This window comes from Neofelis nebulosa, chromosome 8 (genome assembly GCF_028018385.1).
Source record: "Neofelis nebulosa isolate mNeoNeb1 chromosome 8, mNeoNeb1.pri, whole genome shotgun sequence".
Classification (NCBI taxonomy): Eukaryota; Metazoa; Chordata; class Mammalia; order Carnivora; family Felidae; genus Neofelis; species Neofelis nebulosa.
The window spans coordinates 5,488,372-5,509,677 of NC_080789.1; the positions used below are offsets into that span (position 1 = coordinate 5,488,372).

The following is a 21,306-nucleotide window of genomic DNA, read 5'->3' on the forward strand; positions in this document are numbered from 1 at the left end:
GTCTAGCCCACTGGTGTGCCCCCTGCTCCGTCTGGGAGTGGGGCAGGGCGGGCCTGAGCCTCGGTGCAAGTCTGGCTGCTGTTTCCCGGCTGCGTCCCCTCAGCTTCTTTTTAGCTCCTTGGGTGCACACCATCCGGTTTGCTGTACTATTTTACCCATTGTCCATCCCCGATCTCTGTTTCCCCAGCCTTCCACTTCCCGCTGGCACACCCTCTAATATACAGAGCCGTCTCCCAGGCCGTCAGAATTTCATTGTAAAAAGACATGGTAATGCTTTGGGAGTGTTTTTTAAATGTTTGCGTAAATGAAGCCAGGCAGTCAATAAACCCCGTTGTTCTTTCGCTCCTCACTTCTGAGGCTCTGCCACCTTTCGCGAATGTCCCGTAGTGGCTACTCATCCATTCCACCGGGAGGGGGCAGGAGGGAGGGAGAGCCACCTAGGCCTACAGCCACAGGCAATGCTTCCGCCCACCTCCGTGTCTGCCACACCCCGGTGAACACATCACGTAATTTGCTGGGGGGGGATTTAATTTCACTCGTTGCCTGCTCGACTTACAGAACCACTCACTGGCCCCGTTTACAGGCTGCGGGCAAGTTTTCTTGGAAGCACTTTGTGGGCGTACCCGTGCCCAAGCTTCTCCAGGGCTCAGTGTCACAACTGGACGTAGACACGGTGATCCTGACCCACACGACTCTGTGAGGGTGACTACAAAGAACGCTCGGCACAGTGCTTGTGCCTGCTGCCCCCGTTGCCACCCCACCCCCGGGCTGGGCCAGTCGATGGTGAGTCTGGGCCAGAGGAGCAGCGATCGGAGCAGAGAAGGCTGGCGCCCAAGCCCCTCATATCACGCTGAAAAACTGTAGCCCAGAGACAGTGGGTAGTTTGGGCAAAGCCGCACAGCCGGCGGGGGCTGGCTCTGCCTGGGCCTGGGCCTTGAACTAGCACAGCTGCAGAGTTAAGTCTGGCTTGACCCCCAAGACCCAGGGTGGGTCCAGCTCTGCCACATCCCGGTTCTTATTTGCCTTCCCCGCCCTCAGTTCCCTCATCTGTAAAATGGGGGCGGGAGAAATGCTTCCGTCAATGCTTCCAGGGATCAGGCGAAAAGCTGGTGCCATTCCCCCCCTCCCCCCGGGCGGGTCACCCCACGACCTGAGGCCGTCCCTCCCCCCCCCCCCCACCCCGCGACCTGGGGCCGTCCCCCCCCCTCCCCCACCCCCGTACCCCCCTCCCCCACCCCCGTACAGCCGCGGTGTGGGCCGTCTCCGGAGTCCGCCCAGCGAGCTGGTACCACGGGGTCAAACCTGCCACACCCCTGAGGGCGGGGCATCGCGGCCCTGGAACCTCATTGGCTGCGGCGGGGGGCGACCCAGCCCGGGGCGGGGCAGGTGCACGGGGCGGGGCAGGTGCACGTAGGGCGGGGCCCCGGCTCCCGCCAGAGCTTTTCTTCGGAGCAACCCGTCCTCTCCATCGCTGACTGTCCCCGTGCGGCGCCCTGGCCCGTCTCCGTCCCGACCCCAGCCCGGCGGCCCCGACCGCCATGCACTGCTACGAGGAGGAGGGCAGCTGGAACCTGTCCTTCGCGGGCGCCGGCTTCCTGGGGCTCTACCACGTGGGTGTGACCAGCTGCCTCAGGGAGCGCGCCCCGCACCTCCTCCGGGGCGCCCGCCGCTTCTACGGCTCCTCGTCCGGGGCGCTCAACGCCATCAGCATCGTCTCCGGCCAGACCGTCGGTGCGCGGGGGACGGCGCGGGCGAGGAGCGCGGCGGGACGCTGGCTCCACGCGGGATGGAGGGCGTCGAGAGGGGCGTTTCGGGGCCTCGTGCCGGGCGCTGGGGCCTGCGCCCTTTGCATCCAGCACGCTCCCATCTAAGCCTTATGAGAACCCTGAGGACTCGGGGCTGTGGTTACTCTTGTTTCGCAGAGGACCGAGCCGAGCTGGGGATCCTGCTCCCGAGATCAGAAGGTGGACGGAGCATTTGAACGCAGGGCTGGGCACAGAAAATCTGAGATGGAGAGGGGGAGACACCCGGGAAGGAGGTCAAGTCTTTGGGACGGACGTGGGCAGACCCCCTGGGTGGCTGAGGACCCTCTCCTCCTGTCCCCTGCACCTGCAGATTTCTGCTGCTCCCATTTACTGGGCATGGTCAAGCATGTGGAGCGCCTCAGCCTGGGTATCTTCCACCCTGCCTTCGCGCCCATCGAGCACATCAGACAGCAGCTGCAGGACTTACTGCCCACCGACATTCATGTCCTGGCCTCCCAGCGGCTGGGCATCTCGCTGACCCGCTGGCCCGATGGCCACAACATCATAGTCACCGACTTCGCGACCCGCAGGGAAGTCATCCAGGTGAGAGCAGGGGTGGGACCCGGGCCCTGGAGACAGGGGACTGGGCCCCATCTCCTACCAGGGACTTTCAGGTACTTTCCAGGGGCAGACACCCCTTGGGGGTGGGGTGACCTTAGGCTTGGGTTTGTTTACAAACAAGACAGTGGAGGTGCAGAGAGGCGACACAGGGTGAGTGCGGAGTGCCCGTACTCCCAGCTTGCTTTGGGAAGGCCCCATGGCTGCACTCAGAGAAGGGTATGGCTGGGGAGGGGGCAAAGTCAGGCTTCTGTGCTCAGGGCCCCTGAAGGGGCTGCTTTTCCAGAGGCGTGCCTGCCCACGATGGAAGAGGAAACAATCCAGTACTGTTACAAAACAGGAGGTTGTGACAGAGAGCCACAGGTCGGGGAGAGAGGCCAGTGACAGGCCGTGGGGGTGTTCGGGCGGGCTCAGTAGGGGTTGGGTCCCCGGGAGAGCTCAGGCAGGTAGGGAGGCAGGTCCCTACCCTGGAGGGCCTCAGCTCCCCCATCGCAGCTCTGCCTTCCCTTCCTGTTAGGGTCTGTGCCTTCCACCCAGACTGGGAGCCCTAATACAGAACCTGCTTCACCTTGCTGACCCCAGCCCCCAGCCCCCAGCATGGGGACTGTTTCTGAGTCTGTGCCTCTGTGCTGATTGGAATTCGTCATGTGTACAAGAGAGGGGCCAGTCCCTTGCTGTGTCTTGATGTCCACTGGCTCTTGAGGAAGCCGGCTAGGGACCCTAAAGGGTGTCCCAATGTCTTTGCCTCTATGGCACATAGCACAGGACCTGGCACATAATAGGTACTCAGTAAACATTAGTGGCTGTCACTGTTATCTGTGCGAACAAGGCTCCCACTTGCATTTCCAACTGGTTAGGGACAGGATGCCTTCTGCATTTCCCAGAGAGGGTTGGAGGGATATTTCCAAGGAGACCTCGAGACAAGTTTCCGTGCTTGATGAGTTTGGTAAAAGCTCTACATCAGTGTTTCTCAACCAGGGGTGATTCCTTTGCCTCCCCATCCCACCCCCCAGTGACATCTGGCAACGTTGGAGGCGTTTTTGTGGGGGGCACAAAGTACTGACACTTAGTGGGTAGAGGCCAAGGATGCTGCTAAATATCCCACGGTGTTCAGGACAGCCCCCTCCCACCCCATCTCCCACTCACAAGGCAGAATTCTCGAGCCCCCAATGTCAATATGTTAAGCATCGTTTTCACTGCAGGATTTGTCAGAGCCTCTGCTGGGAAGGGCACAGAAAATCTGAGATGGAGAGGGGGAGGCACCCGGGAAGGAGGGCAAGTCTTTGGGACGGACGTGGGCAGACCCCCTGGGTGGCTGAGGACCCTCTCCTCCTGTTGCATGGGAAGAGTGGACAGGGTTTCCCAAGTGGGTAAAGAAGTCAGGGTTTCTTCTTCTTTTTTAAATGTTTATTTATTTATTTTAAGAGAGAGGGAGAAAATTCCAAGCAGGCTCTATGCCGTCAGCTCAGGGACTGACTTGGGGCTCCAACTCATGAACCGTGAGATCGTGACCTGAGCCAAAATCAAGAGTCAGATGCTTAACTGACTGAGCCACCCAGGCGCCCCTTTTAACGTTATTTATTTATTGAGAGAGAACTGAGAGAGAGAGAGAGAGAGAGAGAGAGAGAGACAAAGAACATGAGTGGGCGAGGGGCAGAGACGGAATCCCAAGCAGGCTTTGCACTGTCATTGTGGAGTCCGATGCGGGGCTCAAACTCACGAACCGCCATGAGATCACGACCTGAGCTGAAACCAAGAGTCTTAGGCTTCACCGGAAGTCAGGGTTTCTTATTTGAGATGCCTCTGGCTGAATCGGTGTTCAGGGAGCACACCGTGGGAGGCGTATCTAGATTGCTGGTGGAGACTTCCCGCCCACTGGGTGAAGGGGAAGTGGGTACTTGGTGCCTCTGTTTGTCCTTGGGGGAAAGGGAAGTCCCAGCTGCAGTTTCGAGTGAGCAAGGACCCGTCGGCAGGAAGACGAGGGTGGGTGTCATGACAGGCTTGCCTTCAAGTACCTTCTTGACCTTGAGAACTCAGCTGGGACGTGACACCCTCCTGGGCCTCATTTCCCTTCCCTGAGCACAAAACTCATGCGGCGTACTTCGCAGGCTGCTCTGCCCCGAGCAGGTTCTGAGCACCAGGAGTGTGAACAATTGTGTTTCCACTTACTTGTTTTCCCAGGCTCTGGTCTGTGCTTTATACATTCCTTTCTACTGTGGGATGATCCCCCCCGAGTTCAGAGGGGAGGTAAGTGCACTTGGGGGGCTTAATGACTGAGTCCCCGCCCCGTGCTCTGGGTGGCCCAGTGTTCCTAGCGCTGACAGCCGTGTGGGGGGAGGGAACCCGTGCTTCTTGAGCACCTGCTGTGTGCCAGCCTTCCACCCCAGATTCCCTGCTCCTGGGGGGCGGTGCTCAGAACATCCTGGGCTCTGGTGGACCCAGTGGCTCCGGGGCAGCTGGAGGTCACCGGCCGCAGCCCATTTCTGGCCGGTGGCTCCATGGCGGTATGGGAAGAGGGCAGGCATCCTGAGCAGACAGCCCACCCGAATTGCAGCGATACTTTGACGGGGGCCTGAGCAACAACCTGCCCTTCGCGGACTCTCCCTCCACCATCACCGTGTCCCCTTTCCACGGGACAGTGGACATCTGCCCCCAGAGCACCTCGGCCAGCATTCACGAGCTGAACACCTTCAATGCGAGTTTCCAGATATCCACCAAGAACTTCTTCCTGGGGTTTGCCTCCCTCATAGCCCCCAGCCCTGAGGTAGGTCTGGCCCCGGCACCCGCCTGGAAGGTGTAAGAGGCTTGGCCATGATCAAGGGTCCTCTGAGTCAGACTGTGTCCCCACACCCTCCCTGCCACCTCAGGGAAGTTAGGATACACGTCCCGAGTCTTACGTCCGAACCCTTGAACCCACAACTTGGGGCTCAGGTGGTGCCCATACTCTCCTGCCCCTGCCCGAGCCAGTCTTGAGTTGGGACTGGGCCCATATCAAGGCATGCTAAGGCCAACTCTCCCGAGCTTGGGGTTGAGCCAGGCCTCTGCGGATACTTCCCTGGGTCAGGCTCTGTGAGAAGGTACTGTTATCTCCTTTCTCAGGGGAGGACACCAAGGCTCAGAGAGGTTAGGCAACCTGTTCAGAGTCACACAGCCCAGAAGCAGCAAAGCCAGGTTCCAAATCCTCAGCTAGCCCAGACCCGTGCTCTGAACCGCCACCACCCTAGACTGTGGCCACATTGACCATCCCTGTGGAGGCGAGGCAGAAACACAGACAAAGGTGGACAATAGACTTACATTTCCTGCTTTTTTTCCCCCCGGTATTTTGGGAAAATGGGGAATTTGACAGCAAATGGTTTATCCCCATAACATACCCAACCGTGCCTTGGCCCTCCCCTATTCCTTCAGACGTGTTTTGGTTCTGTCGTGTTTTATTTTGTTTTGTTTTTTACTTTAAGTAAGCTCTGTGCCACGCCAGGGGCTCGAACTCAGCCCCGAGATCAAGAGCCACACGCTCTACCGACTGAGCCAGCCAGGCACCTCGGTTCGGTCGTGTTTTATAATCTATGACACAAGTTCATGTTCCCTTCCTCTCATCTCCCCTATACCTGTGGGGTGGGCAAAAAATCTCAGCCCCGTCTTACAGTCAAGGAAAAGCTGAGGCTCTCAGAAAGGTGGCGTGGCCATTCCAAGGCCCCATAGCGTGGGAAGGTGGAGCTCCCTTCTGGCCCGATAGGTGCCTTTTCCCCACTAGGGGAGCTCCGATTGAGACAGGCAGGTGTGGGCCCCCAGTTTCCTCTGCCGTCTCAGGCTGGTTCTGGAAATAAACACCAAAGGACCATGCGTTGACCAACAGGGAACCAGACGATGTCCCAGGCATCCTGACCTGGGCCAAGTTATCCCATTTTCCAGAGGAGGGAACTGAGACCAGAGAGAGGAGAGTCTGGAGCAGGAGCCCCCCCCTTCCCGCCAGGGAGTCTTAGAGGAGGGAGGTGACACGGGGTCATGGGGAGGGAAGCAGCTTGAACAGATCGCAGATCTTCGACTGGAAGCAGTCCCCGCCCAGCAGTGGGGGCCTTGAACCCTGCTGAGGGGCCTCTTGGGAGCGTGGGCTGGGCAGGGATTGCTTCCGGTTGAAGACGGGTCTCTGGCCTACGAACTGCCAGCTCGAGGGGCGGGTCCGGGCCTTCCTCATCCCACCCTGACCTGTGTGTTGGCAGATGATAGCTGACAATTGCAGACAAGGCTACCTGGATGCCCTCAGGTTCCTGGAGAGACGCGGTAGGTGGCCGGGCATCCTGCTTCCCTGGGGTCCCAAGTGGATCTTGCTTTCCAGGTGTTTGAGTTTTTTGGGACCTCAGCTCACTTATTCTCTTCCTCAGCATCTACTCTGTGCCTGGCCTGAGCTGGATGCTGGGGACCCAGAGAGGATCACACATGTGCCCTGCTCTTGAACTGTTCTTAGTCTGGGGCGGGGGAACAGACCAAGAGAGAGACGTCTCCCCACGGAGATGGAGGGATGCTCACGCCTACGGTGTCAGAGGGGACCCTGACCCAGCCTGGGGGGTGGGCAAGGAGGGCTTCCCGGAGGCGGCGGCAACAGATAAGCTGGGTTTTGACTAGTTATGAAAAATACGGAATTGGAGACAGAAAGGAAGAGGGCGGATGAGCAAAGGAACAGGGCCCAGCACCGTCAGTGAACACAGCTCAGTTTGGCTGCAGGAGTGTGTGTGTGTGTGTGTGTGTGTGTGTGTGTGTGTGTTCATGCCGGAGGGGTGGGCCAGAGAGGTCTTCCCAGTTGGAGAGCTCGATTGTCCTCCCACAGGGCACTGCTCTTCTTTTTTTTTTTTTTTAATGTTTATTTTATTTTTGAGACAGAGACAGAGCATGAACGGGGGAGGGGCAGAGAGAGAGGGAGACACAGAATCGGAAGCAGGCTCCAGGCTCTGAGCTGTCGGCACAGAGCCCGACGCGGGGCTCGAACTCATGGACCGTGAGATCATGACCTGAGCCGAAGTCAGATGCTTCACCGACTGAGCCACCCAGGCGCCCCAAGAGCACTGCTCTTCAAAGGGGTAGTTCTGAGATTTGAGCCCAGGCTGTCCGGCTCCAGAACCCAAGTCCTTTACCCTCCACACTACAGCCCCAAACACACAGCAGCAGGAAGAATCTGCTGAGCACTTAAAATGTGCCCAGATCTGGGCTTGAGCTTTAGGTATTTGTCTCGTTCAATTCTCAGAACAACCCCATAAAGCAGACTGGAATTTTCTCCTTTGTCAAAGGGGGAAACCGAAGCGCTGAGCACCTAGACCACATAGCTAGCAGGTGCTGGCATTAGGATTTGAACCTCGGACCGGTTCGTCATGGTCTGAGATCTGATTAACCACTAGAAAGTGCACGGGAAACGGAGCAGAGAAGGGCCAGGGGAGAGCAGGAAGAGGTCGTTCAGGGTGAGCCGCGGGTCCGTTCGGCAGCGAGCAGATCCCCAGAGCTGGGTTTGGGGATTGAGAGGTGCAGGTGGCGTGGAGGGCCAGGGGAGTCACTGTCGCCAGGGAGCTCCAGATGTGCTGACCTGTCGTGTCCCTCTTCTCTGCTGACCCAGGACTTACCAAGGAACCAGTGCTTTGCATGCTGGTGTCTAAGGAGCCCCCAGCCCCCGCGAATGGGACCCAGGACACCGACCATGACGGTGGCCAGAAGGGGGGCCTGTCTGTCAACTGGTCGGTGCCCAACGTGCTGGTCAAGGACGTGCCCGACTTCGAGCGGCTCTCACCAGAGCTGGAGGCGGGTACTGCCCTTCCTTCATGCCCTGGCTCACCTACCCCGTGCCCTGCGCACAGGGGCCTGGGGGCAGGGGCCCCACCCTGAAGGGCCTCGCGGCCTGGAAGAGGACAGGACTCGTTTACTGAGCGTCTCCCGAGTGCCAAGTGTGATGCGAAGGCCTTTTTACCTGTTGTGTCACTCACTCCGCTCCACAACCGTGCGCCCTGGTGTTTTTCTTACCCCATTCCACTGATGAGGAAACTGAAGCTCAGAGAGGCGGTTGGGAGATTCACACCCAAATCCGTGCCTCAGAAAGCCAGGTCTTTGCCCACTGCCCAGGGAAGCGCGGGAAGTCCTGAGGGACCTAAGAGAGTCACACACAGAGGGTTCTGGACTCTCCGCACATGATGATGACTCATCTCACCCTCCCAACAATACCACGAGGATGCCACTGAATTGTCCCCGTTGCACAGAGAGGTTAAGTGACTTGTCCAAAGTCATACAGCTAACAAACTGCCAGAGCAGCGAACCATTCTGCCGTGAACCATTTAGTCTGCTGTCCTGCTTAGTGGCCCCAAAGTCACAACTGCCACAACAGCAGCGTCCAGGCATGTGTAATGGTGGCGGGGATGTGGGTTTGAACAGCGTCTAAGTGAGACTTGAAAGGAGGCGTGGTGGCCAGGCAAAAGGGGGCAGACGAGTGGCCAGGCAGAAGGTACAGCATGTGCAAATGTCCTGGGTCTGGTGGGGGCAGCTGGAGGCCCCTGTGGCCACAGCATTGTGGTTGAGGGGCAGGGGAGCAGAGGCTGGGAGGGTCAGGCAGGTGGCTTTGAAACTGCAGGAGGAGAGAGATGGGGAGCCACTGCAGAGGTGGGGGGTGCTTACAGAGGGCACCCCCTCCTTTTCAGAGTTGAGTACTTCTCTGAACTCTACATCCTGTGTTCACTGCACCTAGCTGGGGTGGGACAGGCTACGGGTGGGGGTGGGGAGGCTGGAAGCAGAGACGACGGTGGTTGAGGTCAGAGCAAGGACAATGCGGGTGGGCGAGGGGACGCAGCCTCCTCCTGCGCCGGAGACCAGACGGGCGTGCGGAAATGGGTCTGGATCTGTGCTGAGCCCCTGAGGTCTAAGCTTGGAGCTCTGGAACCGAGGCAGCATCCCTGCCGCCACGTGGGGGCGCCAGAGAGCCGCCTCCGGGATGGGGCGTCACAGCCAGCACGCCCCTGGGACTGAGCTGGCCAAGCCTTGACGGACATTCCCTAATCCTCTCCTGCCTGCCTGGGAGGGAGATCCTTTTCAGAGGACGTAGCCTCCGCTCAGGGAAGGGAAGGGACCCGTCCTGGGACACGCGGCAGGTAAACGAGCAGCTGGGTCTTTGTGCCGTGCTGTCTGTGACCCCTCCAAGTGGCCGTCTCTAGACGGCAACAGCCAGAGTCAAGGACGGAGGCCGAGCCACGGTCCGAAGGCTGGGATTTGGGCCCTGGCTCTAGCTCTGCCCTGGCCAGGATGCCGGTCCTTTCCACCCTGGTCAGTTCAAGGGATGAGGGACCTGGGAAATGGCGTTTGTTGTTCCCAGGGCTGCTGCTGCTGCTGTTGATAACACTGACGGGTGCGGGCACTCGTCCCTTCCTGGGGTGGGGGCCGCGACAGACTTTGCAGAGGGGTGGCAGAGATGGAAAGAGCTCGGGGAGCCCGGCAGGCCTTGGGTCCACCCTGGCCCTGCCTCTTCCTGGGATGGTCTTTGGGCAAGTCACTTCTCCACTCTGAACCTCAGTCTCCTCATCTGGGACCGGGGCACGCCCTGCCAACACCAGGGACACTGCGGCGAGAGCACGACCTGAGTGCCGCGCCCCCTGCCGGCTCCTGGGAGGGGCTTGATCAGGCGTGCCGGTTTTTTTTTTTTTTTCCCTCTGCAGATGGGGGGCGGGGGGCAGGCGCAGTTTGCAGACTGTGTGAGGTGGACAGGGGTTCAGGCCACCTTCCCTAAGGGTGATGGTGGAGGGCGGGCTGGCTGGAGGGCTGGCTGGTCACGCCACGGCTTCTCTCGTAGCACTGAAGAAAGCATGTATGAGGGACACCAGCCCCTGGGCCCAATTCTGTCGGTCAGGGCCCGGGCGGGCCCTGACCTACTTCCTACTGCCCTGGACGCTACCCTTCGAGTATGTTTACTTCCGGAGCAGAAGGTGAGGCCCAGCCAGGGCTCCTGGGAGGGGCCTGGCTTGTCCCGGATTGTGGCGGAGACCAGTGCCCATGGCGGGAGGGGCAGCCGGCGCGCTGGGTGGGCGGGGCCGGGCTGGCCTCCCCTGCTGCTCGATCTTGGTCACACAGCCCAGAAGAGTCTCGGTGGTCTCCCCCTGCGAGACGGGACCACTGGGGAGATGGTGTAGCAGCTGTGACCGACCGATCAGAAATGGGACCCCCGGGTCAGCACCTTGGCCGCTCGCCTGTCTCTAGGCCCTTTGGCCCTTTTCTCTACCTGTTAGACCCTCAGAGAAAATGCGCTATGTCTGGGGAAATAACTCCAGGGGGGTCTGGCTCAGATTAGCTGTGTGGCCTGGGACAGGTCTCTTGACCTCTCTGGGCCTCAGTTCCTTTTGTGTAAAACAAAGCCCATGGAGTGCCTGGGTGGCATCCCACTTCGGCTCAGGTCATGATCTCACGGCTTGTGGGTTCAGGCCCCGCGTCGGGTTCTGTCCCGACAGCTCGGAGCCTGGAGCCTGCTTCGGATTCTGTGTCTCCCTCTCTCTCTGCCCCTTTCTGTTCATATTCTCTCTCTCTCTCTCTCTCTCTCTCTCTCTCTCAAAAATAAACATAAAAAACAAACAAACAAAAAAACAAAAAACACCAAGGTCCTTCCAGGACAGACTGGTTGTGGTTAAGCCCTCACTAACCATTTTAACTTTGCTGATTAATGAATCACTCTGCATTTTTGGTTTATTCATTCCACCAGTAGTTACTGAGGGCCTGGCCAGGGCTTGGCTGGGGATAGGGAGGCAGCCCTGACTCAGATCTAGCCCCTGACCCTGTGGAGCTCACAGCCCATGAACCATCACACCTCTGTGCAATCACACCTCTGTCCAGAGATACCTAGAGAGGTCTATACTGGCTGTGTTTCCTAAAAGAGGTCTACACTGCCTGTGAACTGAGACAGCTCACACTAGGGGCAATCTGGCCAGGGAAGGCTGCCTGAGGGAAGTAACTTTTGAGTCATAATCTGAAGGATGGGTCCACCAGGCAAAGAGGGAAGGGCAAAGCATTCAGACGGACGGAACAACATATGCAAAGGTCCTGGGGCAGAAGGCAGAGGAAGTAAGGCTCTTTGGAGGCCAGTGTGGCTGGAACCAAAAGGTGGGGTGCTGTACAAGACGGGGCTGGTGGTGAGGTGGTGTGGCAGTGGCTGGCAGGGGCTAGACATGCGGGGCTCTATAGCCAAGTGAGGACTGTGGTTTTCATCCTAACAGTGGTGGGAACACAGTGAAGGGTTTCAGTAGGGAAGTGTCATAGGGACAACTGCATTTAAAAAAAATTCTTTATTCTCTAAGAGGTCTATGACAATGGGCCACTGGATCAGCCCTGATGCTGAAATTGCCAGTGGCCCAAAGCCGGGAGAGAGCTTTCTGCTGACTCAGATTCTCCTCGTGCTGAGCTGTTAGGTTGAAACCACGGGCTGAAGTCAAAAAGGATCAAAGCAAAGTCTAACCTTTTCAGCCAAAAACAAAAAACAAAAGTCCAGATACGAGCACTGATGGGAAAACTTGTTCAGACCACAGGGAAGTTCTTCCTTAGCGTTCTCTGTAACCTACATGCGCATGCAGGTTGCAATAATAGAGGCAGAAGGTCCAGAACAAGGGAGGTGATGGTCTAGCTTATGTTTTGCTTCTCATACGACACCCTGTGGAGCGCCAGTTCAAGGCCCTGGTTTAGAAGCTCTGCTAAAGGCGACACGTTGGGAGTGAGGCCCTGCAGTGTCCCGTGCGTCTGGGAAGGTGCCCAGCCAGGCACGCTCTCAGCCATAATTGGATGAGCTGGCCCTCTGCTGACCCGGCACATGGGGAGCCACGGGAGGGTTTGGGCTATGATCAGATGTATGTTTCAGGAAAGTCACTGGTGCTAAGAGGAGAGTGGATGGAGGGCTGTGGAGGAAGGACAGCAGGTCTGGGGAGGAGAGGGTGGGGCAGAGATATGAAGGACGTTAGGGACTCTAGGCCAGGTGACGGTCTTTAGGCGGGTGAGGAAACTGAGGCCCGGAGAGGTTCCCTGACCTGCCCAGGGCACACAGCTGATGAGCAGGGGGGCCGGGCCACAACCCCGAGCCAGCCTGACCCCAGAGCCCGCCCTTTCCCGCTTGGGCTTCCCGTGGAGTCGCTACCTGGCTCTGTGGCAGGGCCGATACCGCGGGGGCTTCTCACCCCCGATTTCACTTCCTTTGGGCCTGGGGCTTCGGGTGCAGGGAGGCACCCGGCTCTGCCCCGGGCCCGCGGGGAGGGGGGGGGCTCTGCTGGGCCGCATGCTCAGGCTCAGCTGTTTGCTGCCCTTTCCTCCAGGCTGGTGGCATGGCTTCCGGATGTGCCGGCCGACCTGTGGTGGATACAGGGTGAGCTGCAGAGCTTGGGCCTCCAGATCTGCTCCAGGTCGAAGGACCAGCTCCGCAGGCTGTTCAGGTGAGGTTGGCGGACGGGCCTGGGCCGGAGGGGGAGCCGCGTCCCTGGCGGAGAAAGGCTGTTTGTCTGGATCCTGGACAAGCAGGGCGGCACACGTTCCGCGTCCTTCTCCCCGTGCTCCCGTGCGGTCCCTGGCGCCTGTGTTCGGTCACCGCCGTGGGTCAGACCTGTGCTGGGCCTGGCTGGAGGAGCTGACCGGCCACACCGGTCAGCCTGCCGGACCTGCTCACAGAGGCAGGGTCCAGGCTCGCAGGCCGAGTGGCTTCCCCTGCTCTGCCAGATCCCAGCCAGCCCTTCCGACAGCCTTCCAGATGTCCCTCCAGGTCCTGTGCGGGGTCTGGGTTGGGGCTGCTGTCTCTCAGCCTGCCTCCCTACTGGCTGGAGACCCTGATGTCCTCCTATCCCACCCGACAGACACTTGTTGGGCCATGCCAGGAACCCCAGTGTGGCCGGAATGAGGGGCTCGGGGCCTTCCTCATGGCAGGATCTGGGGGCAGAGGGACTTCACTGGATGCGAGGGCTGCCCCCCCCCCCCATGGCTTCCCCCTGCCCTTCGTCCAGCCCCAGGCTCCAAAAGCTTGCATTCACCGCCTTCTGCTTCCTCCGCAGCCTGCCGGTCACCAGCCCCCTCCGGCCTGCCAGCCCCCTCCAGCCTGGGGCACCTCCTCCTGTGGACCCGGCCAAGGAGCCCAGACCTCCCCATCAGGCCTGAGGGGCACAAAGAGAGCCAGACCAGTGACTGGCCTCCCCTGGCCCTGATCCTGTGCCCACATCTGCCTCCAGTCCTTGAGTCCTGACTCGTCTCCCAGAGCTTAGAGCCCAACCCTCGGCCCAGGGCCAGCACCGGAATTGTCTGCTGAGTGGACGATGGAGGGGACAGCCTCCCTTTCCTCTCAGACTCTTGTCCCTGACTGGGTGGGTGGGGTGACCTCCAGGAACCAGAGGAAGTCCCACCAGCCCCTCTGGAGCCCCTGCTCCTTGGAGCCAGCTCCCTGGGGCCCAAAGACTCCTTTTTTGGGAGAGGCCCAGCCCGTTGGTATGTCCCTGGGTCACTGTGTCCAGGTCACCCTGCCCCTGTCCCATCAGAGGGAAAAAGGAAGGCAGGAGCTGAGACACCCATCTTGGTTCCGGAATTTCCGTGTCAAGGGGCTTGGGGGCAGCATGGGCTGGGAAGCAGGATTCGGGGTGTTGCTGAGCTGTTTGAAGGGCACCTTACAGGAAATGGAGAAAATGCCATATGCTCATACCGGAGATTGGAAGGCAAATGGGAATGATGGGATCCTTTCTCTGACCTCCTTTGTCCTGCACTAGCCCCAGGGTAACCCCCATGGCCTGCCTCATTCCAGGAACCTTGATCTCTGATGATTTCCTACTGGGTCCATACAGCGGGAGCCCCCACAACCAGGAGATAGGAAGGTGCGAGGAGAGAGAGGGGTTACAGTCTTCTTAGGATCCCACCTCTGTGTGTCCTGTTGGGGTGCCCAAGGGCCCCTGGCTGCCAGCACTGTGACACTATCCCCTTGTTGCTTGCGAAGTCTCATGGCGGAGCAGTGCCTCCATACACCCCACTCCTGGGCCCCTTTCTCTCTCGGGTAGAGAGTGGAGACATGGAGGCATGAGCTAGAGGAAAAGGAAGCAAAGGAATAAATCTGAAGAAAAGAGATCACAAACCATTCATGCATCTGTTCGTTCACTCATTTGATTTATACTTAATGGGTTGTAGGCTCTGGGGTCACAGCCGCAAACGCAACTTGCATTCTGGTGTGGGTGCAGGAGCACCTGCTAAACAGCCAACAGAAGAATGTGCAAATAAGATCATCTGAGGAGCGGCAGTGCTGTGAAGAGAGGGACAAGAGAGGATGGAAATGATGGCAGGTTGGGGTGGGAGTGACATCGCATCAGTGGTCTAGGAAGACGTCTCCGAGAAGATGGTGTCGGGGGTGAGGCCTCAGACCTGCGGCAAAGAGTGGGAGGGAAGAGCTTTGCCAGCGGAGGGAACGGCAAGTGCAAAGGCCCTGAGGTTGAAATGAAGTCGGTGTGTTTCAGCCACAGAAAGCAGCCAGTGTCCCTGGAGCTGTGTGAGTGACGGGGTGCACAGGTGGAGGGTAGGCAGAGGCTGGGTCACAGAGGGCACTGTCCGTGTGATCAGGACTTTGGATTTGGGCAGTCCCTGGAAGGTTGGGAGCAGGGAGGCAAATAGGTGAGGGTAGAGGGGGTGAGTGGAGCATTAGAGGGCCTGCGGTGGGGGTGGGGGTTGAAAGGGAGAGAAGAGGCCCAGAGAGTTAGGATATGTAGGAGGACCCACCTCCCCACTCATCCCCAGGATCCACTGAGGCTCGGTGGGCTTCTGTCCCCTCTTGCTGTCACTTGGGTGGGGACAGGCACAGATATTGTCCCCTGCAGCAGGAAGGGTCCTGTCCTACCTCGAGTCAAGTGATCTTTAAGCTCCAGGGATTCTCTCTGCACAGAGCTGGGATGCCTTGTGTCCACTCCCAGGTGCGGGGCTTGGAATTTCTGGAAAGGGGACGACTGGCCCCCTGGGTCTCCAGGTTAAGAATCTAGAAGCTCAGGAGGCCTCTGAGAATATTCCTGCCCCCTCCCCCCCGTTCTCTGTCCTCCATCCAGGAGGACAAACACACCTCCCTTTATCACCCCCTCTCTCATAGGTGCTTTGGGGCTTGCCCCACAGCCATCTCTGCTCCCATTGCTTTGTTTTGTGTCTTAGATGGAGAAAGGTCCTTGGCTGCTCCCACCTTCCTCTCCATCATCCTTCTGAGCATCATGTTGCTAGGTGTTTGTAGCTTACGTGCTTGAATATCGCAATTGCTGATAATGCTCTGCTCCGAAAACTTCTTTTTGGTCTTTAGTATTTGTGGCTTGCGTCACCTCTGCGCAACTGTGGCTGCAGAGATTGTTCACGAGTATCGCTCACAGTGCTTTACAGTTTGTCAGTGTTCCCTGATTTCTCTCCTCCTGAACTCTTAGACATTTTCTCATGCAGCTTGAAAATCTGTTTGTGGCTTTCTCCTTTGGTCCCAGCTCTGCACCCTGGGCCCACGGACCCTGCCTGCTCCCTCTGCCTGAAGACAGCTTGGCAGGGGTAGAAAGGTGGTGATCTGGTCCCTCCGAGGCTGCTCTTCTCCACGATGAACAGCCTGTGCCTTACAACCCCTCCTCAGGAACATCCCCAACCCAGACTTGCTGCTCGGCAAACTACAACCACTTATCCCTAGTTTGTTCAAATCCCTCTAGGAGTATGACCACTACTGGACCTCAGTTGCCTTTCCCTTCCCACCTCCTGGTCGCTGCCTCCATTAATGTAGCCTCAGAATGAATGAGCTGAGCCCAGGCAACTCCTGTGGACTTTACTGAGCCGCCACCCACCAGCAGTCTCGTGTTCCTCCTTGAACCTGGAGGTGGCTCGGCTGACGAAGCAGACAGCCCAGGAGCTGATCCAGGTCAGAGTTCCCTGGCTTGTTACCTATAAAGCCTCCTGGCACAGAGCCTTGGGGTGTTACAGAGCAGAGGTGGGATCTGGGGCTCTGAACTGAGGTCGACCTGGGTTTGAGTCCCAACTCTCAACTCCGCATTTGCGTGAGCTAGGGAAATCCTTTCACCTCTCTGAGCCTCAGGGTCCCTTTGCATAAGATGGAGATAGTGACACAAACCCCATGAAATATTAGCTTGAGGAAAGTAAATGTTCCTGGTAGACTAACATGTGGTAGGAATTACTGCTCAGAAAGAAGCAGCAGGAAGTGAAATCACTAACTTCACATCTGCTCTGTGGGAGGCACCAGACTGGGGGGACCACTGGGGTTCCTTTGAGCCCCACATCACCCCCGGTGGGGCATAGTCTAGACAAAACTCAGGGGAGTTTGATGGGACCCAGACCTGTGTGATACCAGAACCCTCTCTGGACCTATGCCATGGTCTCCCATCAGGTGAACTGAAGTCATGGGTCCACCACCCTCCTCTTTCTCCCAGCGTTCCAGCCAAGGACCTCTCTGGGCCTTGGAGCCTTGGCGCGGCCATGGCTCCCATTGTCAAGTCACATTTCCAGGCCAGCTGCAGAACCCCCACCCCTGCCTGCTTTTCAGGGTGCCAATGTCTGCTGTGTGTGTCCTGATGCCTGAGGCAGAGCCCTGCTCCAAGGAGCTCACCTACCCCTGTTGCTATCTCTGTGGGAGTAATAGGGAATGTAGCCCTTACAAGTGCACTCACTTTACAAAGCTTATTATCTCAATCCTCGCAGCAACCCTGGGGAGTTGGCAACATTCTCTGCATTTTATGGATGAGGAAACTGAGGTGCAGAAAGGTTTTATGTTCGCTGGCAAGTGATAGAGCTGGAAATGCCGAAGTCTGTGCTCCAGGAAACAGAAAGATTCCCAGACCATTAAAGCTTCATTGTGCACCTGCTCTGTGATACCAAGCAAGTTCTGTACTTGATCAATTCCTCGTTTCCTTGTCTTTAACATCAGGGGCGGGACTAACTTGTTTCTAAAGGCTCCAGCTCTGCTCTGAGCCCATAACATGGACAATTAATACTCCTGTATTAGAAGATGATTCCAGGAGGAGATTAACCACAGAGGAATGGGTTTCTGAACTGGGTCTTCATGGAAGCCTAGAATTTGGGGTGGCAGAAAGTTATTCCAGGAGAGGATTCTGCAGGTGCAAAGGCAGGTTGGAGGAGGCCCATGGTAAATTAAACCCACAAAAAAATCTGAGGTTCGAAGAGGTGAAGTGCCTTGTCCCAGATGCCAGTCAGTGGTGGGGCTAGCATTCAAACCCAGGTCAGGCTATAGTTCCATTCTGTCTGCACACTAGAATGCTGGGTGGAAAATACTGATGGCTGAGGACTCTTCTGCAGAGATTCTGATGCAATTGATCTTGACATAGACACCTGTCTGGGCAGGAGTGTGATTGGAGGCTGTAGTGTCCTAGGCACTGGTGTCTTCAGGGACAATTCTGTGCATGTGAACACCTGCCTGAACCAGCAATCTGTGTCTCAGAATTGCTTAATGTCAAATGTCATCTGTGGCAGGCAGGCTGGTATGTGCCAATCTATGGCTGGGGTCATATGATGCTGGTGGGATGATCTCTGTCCCAGCCCTAAGTCCTGGCTACATTAGGTATCCCCAGGGAGCTACCTCAACTCCTCTGAGCTTTGAATCGCATCCATGAATCTGATCTTGTATACTAACCAAATATTTGGTGATGTTGAGGAATATCCATTGCTTTTTGGTTGTGTTCATATATTGGGAACATGTTCACAAGGAGTTTTTATCTTTTAGAGATCTACACTGTAATATGTATGAATGAAATAATATATATTTGCTTCAAAATAATCTGGATGGGGAGCTGATGAAACGGGGATCGACAAGAGTTGACACTGGGTGATGAGTTCACAGAAGTTCATTATGCTATTTGCTCTAATTTTATAGATGTTTGACATTTCCATAATAAACGAGTACTTATCCTTAAAGATTGGATAGTACATGCAAATAGAAAATACCCAGAATCCCAGACTGGGAGGGCAGTAGGATGTGGCGAACTGTGCGCTTTCAGCACCACGGACAGCGACCAGCGGCCGCTTCCCTGCCGCCTCGGCAGCCTTGGGGATCCCAGGGCAGAGAACTTTGGGATCCACCTTAGGAGGCGTCTGTTCAGGACAGAAAGCCATCCAGCCTCTTACACACCTCCAGAGATGTAGCCGTCACTACCCACTGGGTAGACCAGGCCTTGGTGGGCAGCTTTGGCTCATAAGAAGCTTCTGTTTTCTGCTCCGTAAGGATACCTTTGTCCAAAATCAATCGTTTATCTCTATGTGCCTGTTTCTGGGTTCCGTATCCTGTTCCATTTATCTGTATGTCTGTGCTTATGTCAATTCTATGCTGCCTTGATTTATAGCCTTAAGGTAAATAGCTTTCTAGTAAGTCTTGGAATCAGGTAGTACGAGCCTTCCAACTTTGCTATTCATTTTTTTATTAAAATTTTTAAAAAATGTTTATTTAGTTTTGAGAGACAGAGAGACAGAGCATGAGCAGGTGAGGGGCAGAGAGAGAAAAGGAGACACAGAACCCAAAGCAGGCCCCAGGCTCCGAGCTGTCAGCACAGAGCCCAACACGGGGCTCGAACTCACGGACCGTGAGATCATGACCTGAGCCGAAGTCGGACGCTTAACCGACTGAGCCACATAGGCGCCCCGATCTCTGTACCTTTAAAGTCCAGAGATTTGGGGGCACCTGGGTGGCTCAGTCGGTTGACCATCTGACTTTGGCTCAGGTCATGATCTCACGGTCCGTGAGTTCGAGCCCCGCATCGGGCCCCTGTGCTGACAGCTCAGAGCCCGGAGCCTGTTTCAATTCTGTGTCTCCCTCTCTCTGACCCTCCCCCATTCATGCTCTGTCTCTCTCTGTCTCAAAAATAAATAAACGTTAAAAAAATTTTTTTTTTTAGGGGCGCCTGGGTGGCGCAGTCGGTTAAGCGTCCGACTTCAGCCAGGTCACGATCTCGCGGTCCGTGAGTTCGAGCCCCGCGTCAGGCTCTGGGCTGATGGCTCGGAGCCTGGAGCCTGTTTCCGATTCTGTGTCTCCCTCTCTCTCTGCCCCTCCCCTGTTCATGCTCTGTCTCTCTCTGTCCCAAAAATAAATAAAAAACGTTGAAAAAAAAATTTTTTTTAATTCATGAAATTTAAAATTAGTACGATATTACCAGTTAACGTACAGTCCATATTCATATATTGTAAATTGTCTTAATGATGTCCTTTATGGCTTTTTTTCTCCCATGATCCAGTATCCAATCTGGAGTCACAAGTCACATTTAGTTGTCAAATATATGTGGTCTTCTTTAATGTAGAACAGTCCTTTCAGCTTTTTGTTTGTCTTTCATGACACAGACATGTTTGAAGTGTACAGATCTGTTGTTCTATAGACTGTCCCTTGGCTTAGGTTTTGTGTTCTCTCCCTATTATTAGATTCAGGATATGAATGTTTGGTAGAAAAACGACACAAGTATTTCTACGTCCTTCTCAGTACATCCCATCAGGAGCCACAAGGCATCAGTTTGTCTGATACTAGCGATGTTTGTTTTGATCACTTGGTTCAGACGATGTCTGCCAGATTTCTCCACTATTAAATTACCTTTTTCCCTTAGTATTGACAAGTAATCTGTGGGTAGATGCACTGAGACTGGAAAAATATCATCTTCCTCAACAAATCTTCACCCAATGATGGTTTTAGCTTCAAACGATATACTTATCTGACTAATTGTTACTGTAATGGCTGAAAAATGGTGGTTTTATAACTCCATCTTTCCTTTAATATTTATTGGTTGCCACTTTATTGGAAAGAACAGTTTTCTCTTCTCTAATTATTTAATTATTTCTTAGTTTCAGTGTGGAATCATGGGTTCTTTTTTTTCTATCATTCCTTTCCTAATTCATTTTAAAATATGCTCATTTAAAATATTTCGGTTTAGGATAAACGCATATGTGCATAGCCATGGTAAATTGTTATCTAGGTATAACGTACGTACACAAATCTCCAGTGTATACCTCGATAATTTTTTTGCATGTACATCTATATAGGGCATAATTTGCAGGTCCCAGTACAAGATTAAAAGGTAGGGACCCTTGTTCAAAAAGAGAAAAAGTGCCACTAAAGTTACTAAAATATAAAGCTTTCCCCTTCTGCAATCTCTCTCTCAACCTGCCATAATGTTTTTAATTTTCCATTTATGGTCACTTTCTCCGGCACTGGAATGCTTGTAAGGTACTCACAGGAGCCTAGGGACCCACCCCCACAGCTCCGAGAGCTGCCTATTTCCTCCTTTCAGCTGTGAGATCAAACACATCATGCCCTGACTGGGAGCAGGGAACTCAAGCCAGGCATTGCCCCTTCCTACAGGTCTGCCCACCCCAAGGGTATGGCAACCTCCACACCAGAGGAATGGGTACTTGAATTGACGGTAGGAGAGAGGCTTACCTTTTTTTTTTTTTTTTTAATTTTTTAAATGTTTATTTTTGAGAGAGAGAGAGAGAGAGAGAGAAAGAGAGAGAGAGAGAGTGAGCATGAGCAGGGAAGGGGCAGAGAGAGAGAGAGAGAGGGAGACACAGCATCCAAAGCAGGCTCCAGGCTCTGAGCTGCCAGCACAGAGTCCAATGCGGGGCTCGAACTCATGAACCGCAAGATCATGATCCGAGCTGAAGCTGGACGCTCAACCAACTGAGCCACCCAGGTGCCCCAGGAGAAGCTCACCTTTGTGATTCATCCACCAACTGTGCTGTGGTGCTGCCAGTCTAGGACAGAAATGACAAGGATGCTCCAGCATCAGAGCAAACCCTCTTTCCGCTGATGCCCTGGTCCCATGGTCACGGGACAGGGGCAAGAAGAGAGGTTGGGCCGAGTTAGAGCACTACAGGACAGGAGTGGGTAGTAAAGAACTTGTTCTGGGAAGGTGGCAGGAGGTGGGACTACTCATGAGGTGAGGCTCCAAGCCCTCGACACATGCTCCATTGCCCCCAT

The 21,306-nt window shown here is 55.8% G+C and overlaps 1 protein-coding gene across 2 annotated transcripts; it reads left to right on the forward strand.

The window, feature by feature from the left end:
• Positions 1–1,450: 1,450 nt before the first annotated feature.
• On the forward strand, positions 1,451–14,458 carry PNPLA5 (patatin like phospholipase domain containing 5). Of its 2 annotated transcripts, none has more exons than XM_058741080.1 (9): positions 1,451–1,731; positions 2,116–2,348; positions 4,545–4,610; positions 4,918–5,127; positions 6,581–6,641; positions 7,963–8,148; positions 10,174–10,306; positions 12,668–12,784; positions 13,394–14,456. In XM_058741080.1, exons 1-9 carry the CDS (start codon positions 1,539–1,541, stop codon positions 13,494–13,496), a joined length of 1,302 nt encoding a protein of 433 aa, XP_058597063.1. In that variant the 5' UTR covers positions 1,451–1,538; the 3' UTR covers positions 13,497–14,456. The 2 variants fall into 2 exon arrangements, with proteins under 2 accessions (XP_058597063.1, XP_058597064.1); XM_058741081.1 differs by lacking the exon at positions 1,451–1,731 and adding an exon at positions 1,771–1,964 and having other exon boundaries at positions 13,394–14,458.
• The last annotated feature ends 6,848 nt before the right edge of the window (positions 14,459–21,306 follow it).

Excerpts from the sequence above, each read along its gene's own strand:
- PNPLA5 (XM_058741080.1), top strand. The coding sequence starts at position 1,539 with ATGCACTGCTACGAGGAGGAGGGCAGCTGGAACCTGTCCTTCGCGGGC. Across the intron at positions 1,732-2,115 it reads CGTCTCCGGCCAGACCGTCG|ATTTCTGCTGCTCCCATTTA; the intron begins GTGCGCGGGGGA and ends CTGCACCTGCAG. Across the intron at positions 10,307-12,667 it reads GTTTACTTCCGGAGCAGAAG|GCTGGTGGCATGGCTTCCGG; the intron begins GTGAGGCCCAGC and ends CCTTTCCTCCAG.